The sequence below is a fragment of the Trachemys scripta genome, chromosome 9 (genome assembly GCF_013100865.1).
Source record: "Trachemys scripta elegans isolate TJP31775 chromosome 9, CAS_Tse_1.0, whole genome shotgun sequence".
Lineage (NCBI taxonomy): Eukaryota > Metazoa > Chordata > Testudines > Emydidae > Trachemys > Trachemys scripta.
In genome coordinates, this window is record NC_048306.1 from 47130996 (window position 1) to 47143603 (window position 12608).

General features: G+C 46.7%; 1 protein-coding gene across 2 annotated transcripts in view; it reads right to left on the reverse strand.

The window, feature by feature from the left end:
* Nucleotides 1-3737: 3737 nt before the first annotated feature.
* Nucleotides 3738-12608, reverse strand: part of ILKAP (ILK associated serine/threonine phosphatase) — a 38757-nt gene continuing 29886 nt past the window's right edge. For both annotated transcript variants that reach the window (XM_034781094.1, XM_034781095.1), the window contains 3 exons: nucleotides 6948-7067; nucleotides 4600-4681; nucleotides 3738-4057 (listed from right to left, as the gene is read on the reverse strand). In XM_034781094.1, the coding sequence (XP_034636985.1) occupies nucleotides 3917-4057; nucleotides 4600-4681; nucleotides 6948-7067 (343 nt within the window). In that variant the 3' untranslated portion in view covers nucleotides 3738-3916. The remainder of the gene's footprint in view (nucleotides 4058-4599; nucleotides 4682-6947; nucleotides 7068-12608) is intronic.

Here is a 12608-nt window from a genome sequence, read left to right on the forward strand (position 1 = left end):
CGGTGCTTGGCTGTAGACGATGAATCGTGTGGTGTGACCGGGGTGGAAGCTAGAGGCATGAAGGTAGGCGCACCAAGCATTCTCAAAACTACGATACCACTGGCCATCACCTCCAGTCCTCAGCTTAAACCTCTCCAATGCATCATCAGTGATCTACAACCTATCCTGGACAATGATCCCTCACTTTCACAGACCTTGGGAGGCAGGCCAGTCCTCGCCCACAGACAACCTGCCAACCTTAAGCATATTCTCACCAGCAACCACGCACCGCACCATAACAACTCTAACTCAGGAACCAACCCATGCCCCACATATCTACACCAGCAACACCATCACAGGACCTAACCAGATCAGCTACAACATCACCGGCTCATTCACCTGCACGTCCACCAATGTTATATATGCCAGCAATGCCCCTCTGCTATGTACATTGGCCAAACTGGACAGTCACTACACAAGAGGATAAATGGACACAAGTCAGATACCAGGAATGGCAATATACAAAAACCTGTAGGAGAACACTTCAACCTCCCTGGCCACACAATAGCAGATGTAAAGGTAGCCATCTTACAGCAAAAAAACTTCAGGACCAGACTCCAAAGAGAAACTGCTGAGCTCCAGTTCATTTGCAAATTTGACACCATCAGATCAGGATTAAACAAAGACTGTGAATGGCTATCCAACTACAGAAGCAGTTTCTCCTCCCTTGGTGTTCACACCTCAACTGCTAGCAGAGCACCTCACCCTCCCTGATTGAACTAACCTCGTTATCTCCACACTGATTTATATCTGCCTCTGGAGATTCCATTACTTGCATCTGAAGAAGTGAGGTTCTTACCCACGAAAGCTTATGCTCCCAATACTTCTGTTAGTCTCAAAGGTGCCACAGGACCCTCTGTTGCTTGTTTCATACAAGTTAACTGCCTTGTCTTAATTAGGATTTTACCACATTAGTTAACGCAAGGGAAAAATACAGCTATTCTTGTAATGAAAAGGCACCCAAAAAGGACAGCAGGAGTTCACTCTTAGGCATTGATCCTGCAAGGTGAGCAGTCCCCTGGGAAGTCTGTGGGAGTAGGGGACATGGTGCAGCTTGCAGAGCCAATCTGCTTATATCCTTAAAATAAACCCAGCCTTCTGCTATTTAGTGAAGGACAACTCAGCATGCCCCCCCGAGGGATAACACTGCTCAGCAGCAGAATGTCCAAAATGGACTTCTGTTCAGGCTGTCTTCATAATCATTTGCTTTTCTTCACAGCAAAACACTAAAGTGTTGAAACATTAAATAAAAAGTCTAGACAAGACAGCTAAACTGTCTTGGGTGTTCTCTCAGTAAGTTGCTCACCCAGGCCACCCTACTCTGGAAACGTCAGCAGGCCTCCCATCTTTGACTACAATAAAGCTAAGGTTAGCCCTGGTCCTCCAAAAGCAGATTGCAATTTGACTTCAAGCTACAGCTATTGTGAAACTCCTACATTCCAGGTTTTTCCTCTCCCTGCAGTATAGATAAATGTAGGGTATAAAGCATTTTATGAAAAAATATTTATTGGATGGTACTGTAATATGGAATATATTTATGTAACTGACTTGAGTTGTGCTTTCAGTACTGTTTCACCAGAGAGGTTTGAGAAGGGGAGGAATGACAGAAAAATGAACCTATAGCCAAAGAAAACAAAAGGGAAGTGTGGGTAGAGAAAATGGGAAGAGGAAACAAAGGACTCTCTCCGCACACTTGAGAGAGACAAAAAAACAGGCAGCAAAGAGAAAAGGAATAAAAGAAAGTTCACCCAGCTCCAGATCCTCAAAGGTATTTAAGCACTTAAGTGCACATCTTGAAAGCAGTAAAGATAGCCTGAAGCCTCCCTGCTTAGAGATGCTCCATCCACTCCTATCGGATGCCAGTCACACTCCCAGCTGGCATTACATTACAGGCATCTTCCAACTGCCTTTGCCTCCACCCCCCCTTCTTTTGATAAGCTGAGACAAGTGGGGGATGGGGAAAGGAGGAGTAGGAGCAGGCTGTTTTTGTTCTGAGAATTGTTACCAGTAATGTTATTTTTCCCCTCATTTGTGGCTTTCTTCCCCCTTCCCCGTCCCCCTCATTAATTTCCAAGCTCCTAAATAATTGCATCCTCTGCCTGTTCACGTCACTACACAATTACCAGAGGCAAGTCTAAACCTGCTCTTTGGTTTCTGACAGTAGATTTGCTAGCACCCAGGATTTCTCTTCACCTCTTTAAAAGAGAAAGTGTCTTTTGAGGAAGCACCTCCCCTGTATTTGCTCAATTTCACAATGTTTAACATTTTAAAAGGGGCAACCCTACATCCCCTGAAATCAAGAGCAAAACTTCCCTTGACTTCCAAGGCACCAGAATTGGGCTTGACAAACTTTTTGCACAAAGGCTGAATTTCAGAATTGTAGACCAGATGCATCCGTCAACCTTCTTCTTAATATTACATAACCATGTTTAATGACAGACACTAAGATACCATTCTCAGCTAAACCAAATACAATGAAGTCACTGCTCCAGAGTGGTAGATTAGCCATTTGTGAATGAGTAATTGGAAACTGATGCAATTTAATCCTTGCTTCTGCAGGTAGAGTAACAGCTACTCAGAACCACCATTTTATAGAGGAATGGGTGAAAAGGGGAGCATGAGAATAAGACTGCAGTTTTCAAACTGAGTTTCTCAACATCAGCAGCTACTTCATGATTTTTATCCAGTTTTCATGGGCAGCAAGTTCTATAGACCCATGGTGCCTGGAAACCAAGAATATTCCTGGCTTGGGGCCCAGCTCCAGCAATGTTTGAAGCCAGGTCTCTCCCTCGGCCCTGACTTTCCCCAGGTGCTTTTCCCCCCTCCCCAGCCCCGCATCCCCCAAGTAATTTAAAATGGCCTGGGGCCCCCCTCCAACCACCGGCAGCACAGCAGAGCTGAGCAGCTTCCTCTCTGCTCACTGCATGTGGCTGCCAGCCCCTCCCTGCAGCCCCTGGGCGGGGTGGGTCTGTGTCCCACCCCAAGTGCAGCCCCCGCCGGACCACCCTGCCTAGGAGCCCCAGGTAAGTGCCACACCCCCCATGCTCTCTCCGAGCCTGAACCCCCAGCCTGCACCCAAACTCCATCCCTCCTACACCCCTCCCCCAGCCCGGGGCCTGCACCCCCGACCTTCCCCCCCCCCCCAAACTCCCTCCCAGAGCCTGAGGCAGGTGGAGGCAGAATTTTGGGGAGGTGGGCTCTGGGCACCACCAAAATTTCTACAAGCCTGCCGCCCCTGCTAGTTTTGATCTTGCCTTTGGTTGCAATTACTGTTAAAAGCCTCAAGGCAATTCTTCTTTCCCCTACAGATTTTGTCCATTTCTATTTGGCAGTCTCCTCCCCTTACAACTGAGAGTAACTGGCTCAAAATTACAATGATAAAAAGGCACTGTCTTGCAACTACAGTTCCAATACCTACAGTAAAGAGTTATGATTTGCTTAGTATCAGAGGGGTAGCTGTGTTAGTCTGGATCTGTAAAAAGCGACGAAGAGTCCTGTGGCATTTTATAGACTAACACATGTATTGGAGCATAAGCTTTCGTGGGTGAATACCCACTTCGTTGGATGATTTGCTTAGACTTTCGTTATTAGGCAGTTGAAACTGAATCATGAATTTCCACATGAAGCCCCAACTGTAGTAGCAGGAAATGCAATCTGTCCTGTACAGAAATTCATTTATAAAATATGGTAAACAAAACTATGAACTAAAACAATTAGAAAAAAGAAGTTTATTTACAATGAACAGCATCCAGGGAGGAGACCCATACCCCCCCCTCCCTGATTCTCTCTCTCACACACACACACACACACACACACTTTGTTCTTGCATTTAAATCCATCACATGCAGCTCTGGACTGCATCCCTGCATGTTTTCCTTCAGTGCTCGATCCGGACCACCACTACAGTGACATTATCCGCAGAACCTCGCTGCACTGCTTTATTGGCCAGCCTGTTACAGGCTGCTTCATATCGAGCGTCAGCTGCTAATTTTCCTTCTCTTGTTTGGATATTCTTGTCCTGTTGAAAGAGGAAGTTGACCATACTACTCACACAAACCTGTTCTGCTGAGTGTAAACATTTCACAGTGCTCTGCATTCATGTGGATTACAATTTTATGCTGCACAATCCAACAGCAACTTCACGTGGGCAACACTAAAAGAGCCTCCTGTTCTTCAGGATTCTGTTTCTTCCAGCTCTAGGAAAAAGCCCAGACTGCTCATACATGGAATTTAATAATGTGCAAGGAAAGCTCTCTCATACTGGCTAAGGAGCAGCTCTTCTTCATACTGGGGCTGGGAGACAATAAAATGGTGATAGTCCCATGAAGCAGAGATGGATTAAACAGGACAAATAATGGCCATAAGCAATCATTTGAGAATGAGGCAATCATACAGTATTTTAGAATAGCTCTCATTCAATAAGTTGCCAGAGCACACGGGTTCCACCTAAAAGAGTATTTCTCTTCTATGCTCTCCCCTTCCCAGCATGCTAGTATTTCACACCTTCTGCACTGATGAAATTGCACATGCAAGTCCACCCTAGAGCTGCCTTCTCCTCACCTCCAGGCAGGACAAGATGAAGTTTACAGCTTCTTCTGGTGAGAAGACCTTGAAGAGGCCATCACAGGCCAGCATAATGAACCTGAAAGAGAATCAACGCTAGGCAATATGTCGGGCCCTACCAAATTCACGGCCATTAAAAATGCATCAGGGACTGTGAAATCTGATCTCCCCCCGTGAAATCTGGTCTTGTGTGCGCTTTTACTCTACCTACACTATCCAGATTTCACAGGGGAGACCAGTTTTTCTCAAATTGGGGATCCTGACCCCAAAAGGGAATTGCGGGGGGAAGAATTCTGTGATATTGCCATCCTCACTTCTGCACTGTCTTTAGTGTTGGGCGTCCAGAGAGCAGTGGCTGGGTACCCAGCTCTGAAGGCGGCAGCACCCCCCCCCCCACAGCAGAGCAGAAGTAAGGGTGGCAATCCCATACCATGACACCCTTACTTCTGTGTCACTGCCTTCAGAGCTGGGTGGCCGAAGGGTGGCGGAGGCTGACAGAGTCCAGCTCTGCAGGCAGCAGCGCAGAAGTAAGGGTGGAAATTGCCATCCTTACTTCTGCGCTGCTGCTGGTGCTGCCTTCAAAGCTGTGCTCCCAGTCAGCAACCACCGCTCTCCAGCTACTCAGCTCTGACAGCAGCGCACAAGTAAGGGTAGTAGTACCACAATCCCCCCACTACTCCTTTTTGGGTCAGGACCCCATCAATTACAACACCATGAAAATTCAGACCATAAATTTGGTAGGGCCCTAGCAATATGGGTAGGCTCTTCCACCCTCCAACTACAAAATCCCCAATTTATTTTACTAGATGCCCTCTGTTAGAATCTTGTGGAAGAGTTTCCAAAATACAGATAACCTTTGACAGCACTGCTATCAGCTGCTGGAAAGTATGCTGATGCCCCCCGAGGCTATCCTCCTTACATATTCCCTACACAAAACTAGAGAACATGCCAAAAGTATAATAAAGATGCAGTAGCAGAGTTCCTATGTCAGGACATACTACAGGGCTCTACAAACAATGAATACAATGACTTGTTATGCAAAGTCACTGTGTATTGTCCATATGTAGTTATTTCCGTTCCTGCAGGAACTCACTCTTCCCTTGAAAGTTCTGTTTTCCATCTCTCTCCCCCTGTGAAGTGGCTAAAAGCAAGGGAATATGAAGGGTATCAGCAGGGCTGGTGCCCCAGTACAACCACCAGGGCACCCCACATTACAGCATCTAGTGTCTCAGAGCTCCCACTAGCACCGTTAATTCAGGCATTTCTTAACTTGACTCTGATGTCTTTGCCCAGTCAGAATTAGTCCCCTTTCCCACCCTGGCTCATCAGGTATCTCTTCTCATTTCCCCTCCTGTCTCCTCGCCACAGTTTCCCAGTCAGTCCTCTCTCCTTGTTCCATTCTACTACCCATCCCCTTCCATCTCAGATCCCCTCTGCATTTAAATCAGGCACTTTCCTCCTCCATGCTGCCTGGAACTAGCAGGGGGGGGAGCACTGAGCAGAAGAGTGTCCCTGCTCTCCATTTCAGGGCCCAGCTCTGGCCCTGGCATGACCCCCAGCAGCAGAGTGAAAAATTGCAAGGGAAGTCTGCTCTAGCCCCAGAATGGAGCATGCCTATGCAGACACAATCTTTGGAAATTTCAGTCGTGATGTTTTAGCAAGTCCTTGTTGAGCATGCGAGAGCTAGGATTTTTCAAAGGCTTATATCATCTTGGCTGAATTTGGGCACATTTTCGTGGGGATGGCAAAAAGTACATCTCGGACGCAAAGGCCACCCCTCTACCAAATATCAAGTCACTGCTCCAGAGCATAAGCGTGCAAGCAGTTCAAGGGAAAATCTGCCAGAATTTTTAACATAAGCAAAAAAATAATGTATTTTTCTCTAGCCTCATTCGGTTATGCCTGAAATGTTCCAAGATAGTTCAGCCTGAGGCATGCACCCAGCATGCAGCATTTCAGTCCAAATGATTAGAATTTGGCAAATTTACAAGCAAATGAAAACGGGGTCTTAAAAGCAAGAATTGTCAGGCAACCTTAATAATTGGGGGTATAAGCCCTGCCCATAATACCGCATTTGAATTACTGTAGATGGTAAGCTGTTTAGTGCAGGGGCTGTGTCAGTCTGTAGTTGTTACATATGCTTACACTGCTCCACACGATGAACCTTTTCGATTAACTCTCCATCAAAAAACAAATTTAAGGAAAGAGCCATCACAATGATGAGACCAAGGAGTAGTTAGATGACTCTGGTGATCTGACTTGAGAAGATTCTGCATTATGAACTGCTAAACAGAAATGGGACTGAACACATACCTTGCTTTACCCTCTGCTTGGACATGCTTTACCTGTCATTGTGTGTGAGTTGGCAGCGTTTGATATCCGGCACAGAAATGACACCACTGCGTTTGTACTGTCCATCCCCAATGGAGCGGGAAACCTCCAGCACACCCAGCACTCGTCCATCCCTGAATGATGAAAAGGAAGCCCAGTTGGGACAAAATAATTTAGCAGGACACCAGCTGTCCCAACACCGCACACATCCCTTTCTCTCTCTCTCGTTGGAAGACTGACTGCACATTCTCAAGCAGACGCTTAGGGCTGAAATGCAGAGGAGCTATTCCTGCTGGCCTACTCTTTAGACACTATGGGTAAAACCCTGCCCCCACTTAAATTAGGAGGCGTTTTACCATTGCCTAAAAATAGGTTGGATTTCATCCCATGTCTCCTATTTCTTAGGACATAGCATTCAGGGTGAACAAACTCCACACAGAAACTTCAACAATGACAGAAGATAAGGAGAGATTGAAAGAAACCATCAGTAGGATTAACCATTTTCTTTTCTTTGGACTTGCCCTAAACTGAGAGGCGTTAAACTTAACAGGGCAGGAAAACATAATTCAAAAGCATAAGAACTGAGCATAGTGTGTGTAACCAGAGTTTGTTGAAGTCAGCGTTAACAAAACCCCAACCTTGACTTCAAAAAAGGAGAGGCTACACATAGGAGATATTTTAAACAAAAGACAGTGAGCATCAGAGCACATTTAAGTACAGCAAAGAATGATACTCTGTCAACAACCATGAGGATTAAGAATAGACCACAAGTGATTTGCTAATGAAAGTGGGTTTCCATTACGAACTCAGTAGAGGATTATAATTTTGAATGGAAATACCATTGCATTGGGGGAGGCAAGAGAACAGAGTGGGATCATCATATGTAGTGATATACTAAGACAGAAAACAATGAAGCACCTGGACCTGGCTATTTTTTCCACCAATTAAAGTACTCTTGACCTTGACAATCTGTCAAATTATTGACTTGTCTCTAATCTTCTGTTTCAGTTAACAGTGGGAATGTTGTGACATTCCCTGTAGCTGGATGCCTCTGACTTCCTTGACCCCTCACAGTCTGGGTTCTACTGTGGTTATGGCTCTGACCAATGATCTCTTCTCAATCGGAGATAACTAGAGCTATCTGCTGTTTTTGATACCACTGATCATAAGATCCTGCTGACTCACCTGCAGATCAAGGGTGTAGATGGGGCTACTTTTTGGAGGCTTCATTCTTTTCCTCTCAGAAAATACTGCTTTAAAAATATTAGTGCATCAGTAAGACAGTGGGGTGGACAAGCTTTCTAGTGCTGTTCTGTTGCTCCTCAATCACTAGCCACCCTTGCTATCTTCTTAAGGAACTTAAGCAGTGTTATTACTAAGATGAGTCCTAATCAATGGATCCTAATCTAAATGGCTTCTTAGCTTTCAATTTTTAACAACTGTTAATTGCTTCTGGTTATAGAAGAGGGCTCTACTGTCCCTGCTCTCATCCTTCACCTCGTTCCCTTCAGCCTGTTAAGAGGACAAGGAAAGAAAGCTAGTTTGTGATGGTGAAAATGAGCTTCCAGAGAGGAAAAATGGTTACCTAGTTTTTGTAACCATTGTTCTTCGAGATTTGTTGCTCATGTCCATTCCATTCTAAGTTTGCGCGCGCCCAAGTGCACAGTTGTCAGACATTTTTGCCTTAGTGGTATCCATAAGGCCAGCTGTGGCACCCATATACGAGCCTCTACCAGCCCTATGCCCTCTCAGTTCCTTCTTTCCGGCAACTCCAACAGAGGGACAGGAGGGCAGGTAGTGGAATGGACATGAGCAACACGTGTTGAAGAACAACAGTTACGAAAGGTAGGTAATTATTTTTTCCCCCTTTGAGTGCTTGCTCATGTCAGTTCTATTCTAGGTGACTCACAAGCTGTACACCTTTGGAGGTGGGCTCAGAGTTAATGGTTGTGCAGCTTAGAACACTGCTCTACCGAAGCCAACATCATCCCGGGCCTGCTGGGTAAGCACGTAATGGCACATGAATGTGTGGATGGACGACCAGGCAGCGGCACTTTCACTGTTCATAGCAAAAACAAATGCAGTTGGTGATCCACGATGAAATTCTCTGGGTGGACACAAGAAGGCCTTTCCATCCTGTCTGCCACCATGACAAATAGATTCATTGACTTATGGAATAGATTAGTTCTCTCTGTGTAAACAGTTAGTGCCCCCCTCATGTCCAGAGTGTGTAATCTACGCTCCTCATGTGACTTATAACTTACCAGTTTTCTTTCCAAAACCTCATATGTCCTGGCTAGTATGAAACTGTTAAACTACCTTGTGCAGGAAAGCTGGGTGTGGCTGCAGCTGAACCTTGTCCTTGTAGAAAACCATATAGGGCAGCTCCAAGGTAAGCACCCTAATGTCAGAGACCCTACAGGTTGATGTTATTGCTACGAGGAATGAGACCTTCTATGAAAGCACAAGAACGGAACAGGAAGGAAGCCAATGGCTCGAAAGGGGGGCCCTTGAGCCATGACAGTATGAGATTCAAATCCTGAGGAGGAACAGGATCACAGACCTGAGGATAGAGCCACTCCAGACCTTTTAGAAACTGGACTGTAATGTTGTGAGCAAACACTGACCTGACCTGGAACAGAGGATGGAAGGCAGAAATAGCGGCTAAGTGGACCCTGATCGATGAAAGAGACAGGCCCTGTAGCCTGAGATGTAGAAGATCCGCCCAAACAGTCCAGGATCGACTGTAGTGAGGCCTAAGACCTTGGTCCAAGGTCCAACATGTGAACCTGTTTTCATTTGGCCAGGTAGGTTGCCCTGGTGGAGGGTTTGCTGCTGCCCAACAGGACCTGTTGGACTCAAGCCAAGGACTCCTGCTCCTCTGCATTTAACCATGCAGCAGCCAAGCCGTCAGGTGCAGCGCGGCCAGCTTTGGGTGCAGAAGTCTGCCGTGGTTCTGGGACACCAGGTCTAGCCAGAGTGGTAGCTGCAGCAGAGTGGCCACTGAGAGATCCAGCACCGTGAGGAATCAGTATTGGCGAAGCCAAGCCGGAACTATGAGGACTACCCTCACCTTGTCCTGCTTGATCTTCATGAGGACTCTGGATTAAAGGCACTGGCGTATATTAGGGCCCCCAACCACAGGAGCAAGAAGGCATCAGACAGGGAGCCTCTGTCAATCCCCCAAAATCGAGCAGAATATGTGGCACTTCCTGTTCTATCTGGACGCGAACAAATCCACTCAGGGAGTTCCCCACCTCTGGAAGATCATGCTGAGCACCTCCGGGTGGAGTGACCACTCATTGCAAGATGAGAAGGTCTGGCTGAGGCCATCTGCCAACATGTTCCTGGCCCTGGGCGGGTGCGCTGCCACGAGATGAATGGCATGCTTCACACGGAAGTCCCACAGCCAGAGAGCTTCTTGACAAAGGGCTGACGACCAGGCTCCACCTTGCTTGTTGATATAAAACATTGTGGCGGTGTTGTCCATCAGGATCTGGACCACCTTGCCCCTCAGATGAGGCAGAAAAGCCTGGCTGGCCAAGTGAATTGCTCTGAGCTTTCAGACGTTTATGTGGAGGGAGCGATCACCTCGTGACCAATGACCTTGCGTGCTGAGATTGCCCAGGTGGCCTCCCCACTCCAGGTCCAAGGCATCAGAAACCAGGGTCAGCAACGGGGATGCAAATGGAACTCCCTCCAACACCAATCCAGGGTCCAACCACCATTCCAGGGATGACCGTATGTGCTCTGGCACCCTGACCACGCGGTCTAGATTGTACCTATTGGAGATGCAGACTGACACAAGCCATGCTTGCAGGGGTCTGAGATGGAGCCAGGCATGACGTACCACATAGAGTACAGGCTGCCATGTGGCCTAACAACCTTAGGCATGCATAAGCAGTGGTGAGCGGGCAGGCCCTCACGTGCAAGATCAGGTCTCTCATGGCTCAGAAACGGGCCTCTGGGGAGGAAGCACCTTGCCCGCATGGAATTGAGGACCACCCCGCTATAAACTCTGTTCGTTGCACCAGTATTAGGATCCATTTCTTTTAGTTTATTAACAGACCCAGATCGTGACATGTGGAACGTACCAGATTGAGGCTCCTTTGTACCTGATCTCGAAGTAGACTCCTTTCCCCCTCATTTCCCGAGGGATCTCCTCTACCACAAGGCTTGAAACCCGGGGACTTGGGCATGCCCCACCCTGGGGCAAAGTCCCTGCTGAGACTCTAACTTACTAAACTAACCCTTATAACTTAACACCTAATTACTAACGGCTGTAAACAACTATATATAAATAGGTGCTGGGGAAAACCATTATCCACTTCCCGAGGTGGGGGGAAGTCACTCTGACAAACTGTAGGGGCAGTAAGAAGGAACTAAGAGGACGTAAGGCTGGTGACTCCTCATATACCAGCGTATGAGTGCGGCACTCCAGAGGGTGCCACAGCCGGCCCTCCCGATACCGCTAAAGAAAAAAATTCTGACTGTGCACATGGGCACGCACGCACCTAGAATGGAATTGACATGAGCAAGAACTCGAAGTAGCATTAAGAAATTGCACAAATCTAAACATGCCTCTTCCTGTACCCTCTCTTCCCACAAACTGACAAGAGAGAACAACCCACTGTATCATTACAGTGTTTGTACCAAGCAACTTCTTCAAACTGCACATGCTGATCTGCTTTCTGGCAGGCCAGAGATATGCAGGAAACAAGCCCTGGAGGCAGATTTTTTTTTTTTTTTTTTAAAGGAGCTGTGACATGCAGAAACATGAGTGATGTGCACAAAAAGGAGGGAGATACCATATGCCCCTCCCATTTCAAGACTGTCAAGAGCCTGGGGGCATTTGGTAATGGGTCTTTCACTTCCAGGTCACTGATTCAATTCCAGCAAGGTCAATAACCGCACACTCTAGGGATATCTAAGAAAGCTTAAATACATCAAGTTATGGCCCAGAGCATGGGATTTTTCAAAAGCATTCAACGCTGGCTTAATTGCTCCCAATGAAATCAACAAGCACCTTTGAAAATCCTACCTTAACCGTGCACCTGGCATAATTCAACATAAGGCACCATCAATAGCAGCAGAAAGCCACTGTCAGATGGCTTTTCAGTGGCCTGCCTTGGCAGTGTCACTGTAGCTCCTAGTGGACAGGTGTCCAAATAGAAACCACAGACAAGCATTAATCTTCACCCTCATTGGCAGCCTTAACAAAACACAAGGGTTGGTCCCTTCATGTTAGGGCAGAGGTACAGGATAATGGAGAAAGTCTGATGTAATGTGCTATACCCATCTTTTATTTACTAGTTGTATTGTAGTGGTGCCTAGAGACCATTGTGCTAAGTATTGTACAAACATAAGACAGTCCCTGCCCTAAAGAATGTATAATCCAAGTGTAAGACAAGAGCCAACACACTGAATCATCATACAGGAGTACAAAGTAACAAGATGATTCTGATTGCCATAATAAGCAGCTGTCACAGCAAATCAACAGCCTAACCACTGACTCTTTTGTAAACACTATGGCAGAGGTGAGTTTTATGGAAGGATCTGAAGGACAAAATGGAGGCTTTGCCCATACATGGGGGCGACATGGGAGAAAGCACGAAGGTGCAGCCAAGAGCAATGAAGGCTGACATCAACAGTAGAGCAAGGGTAAGGGCTGACAT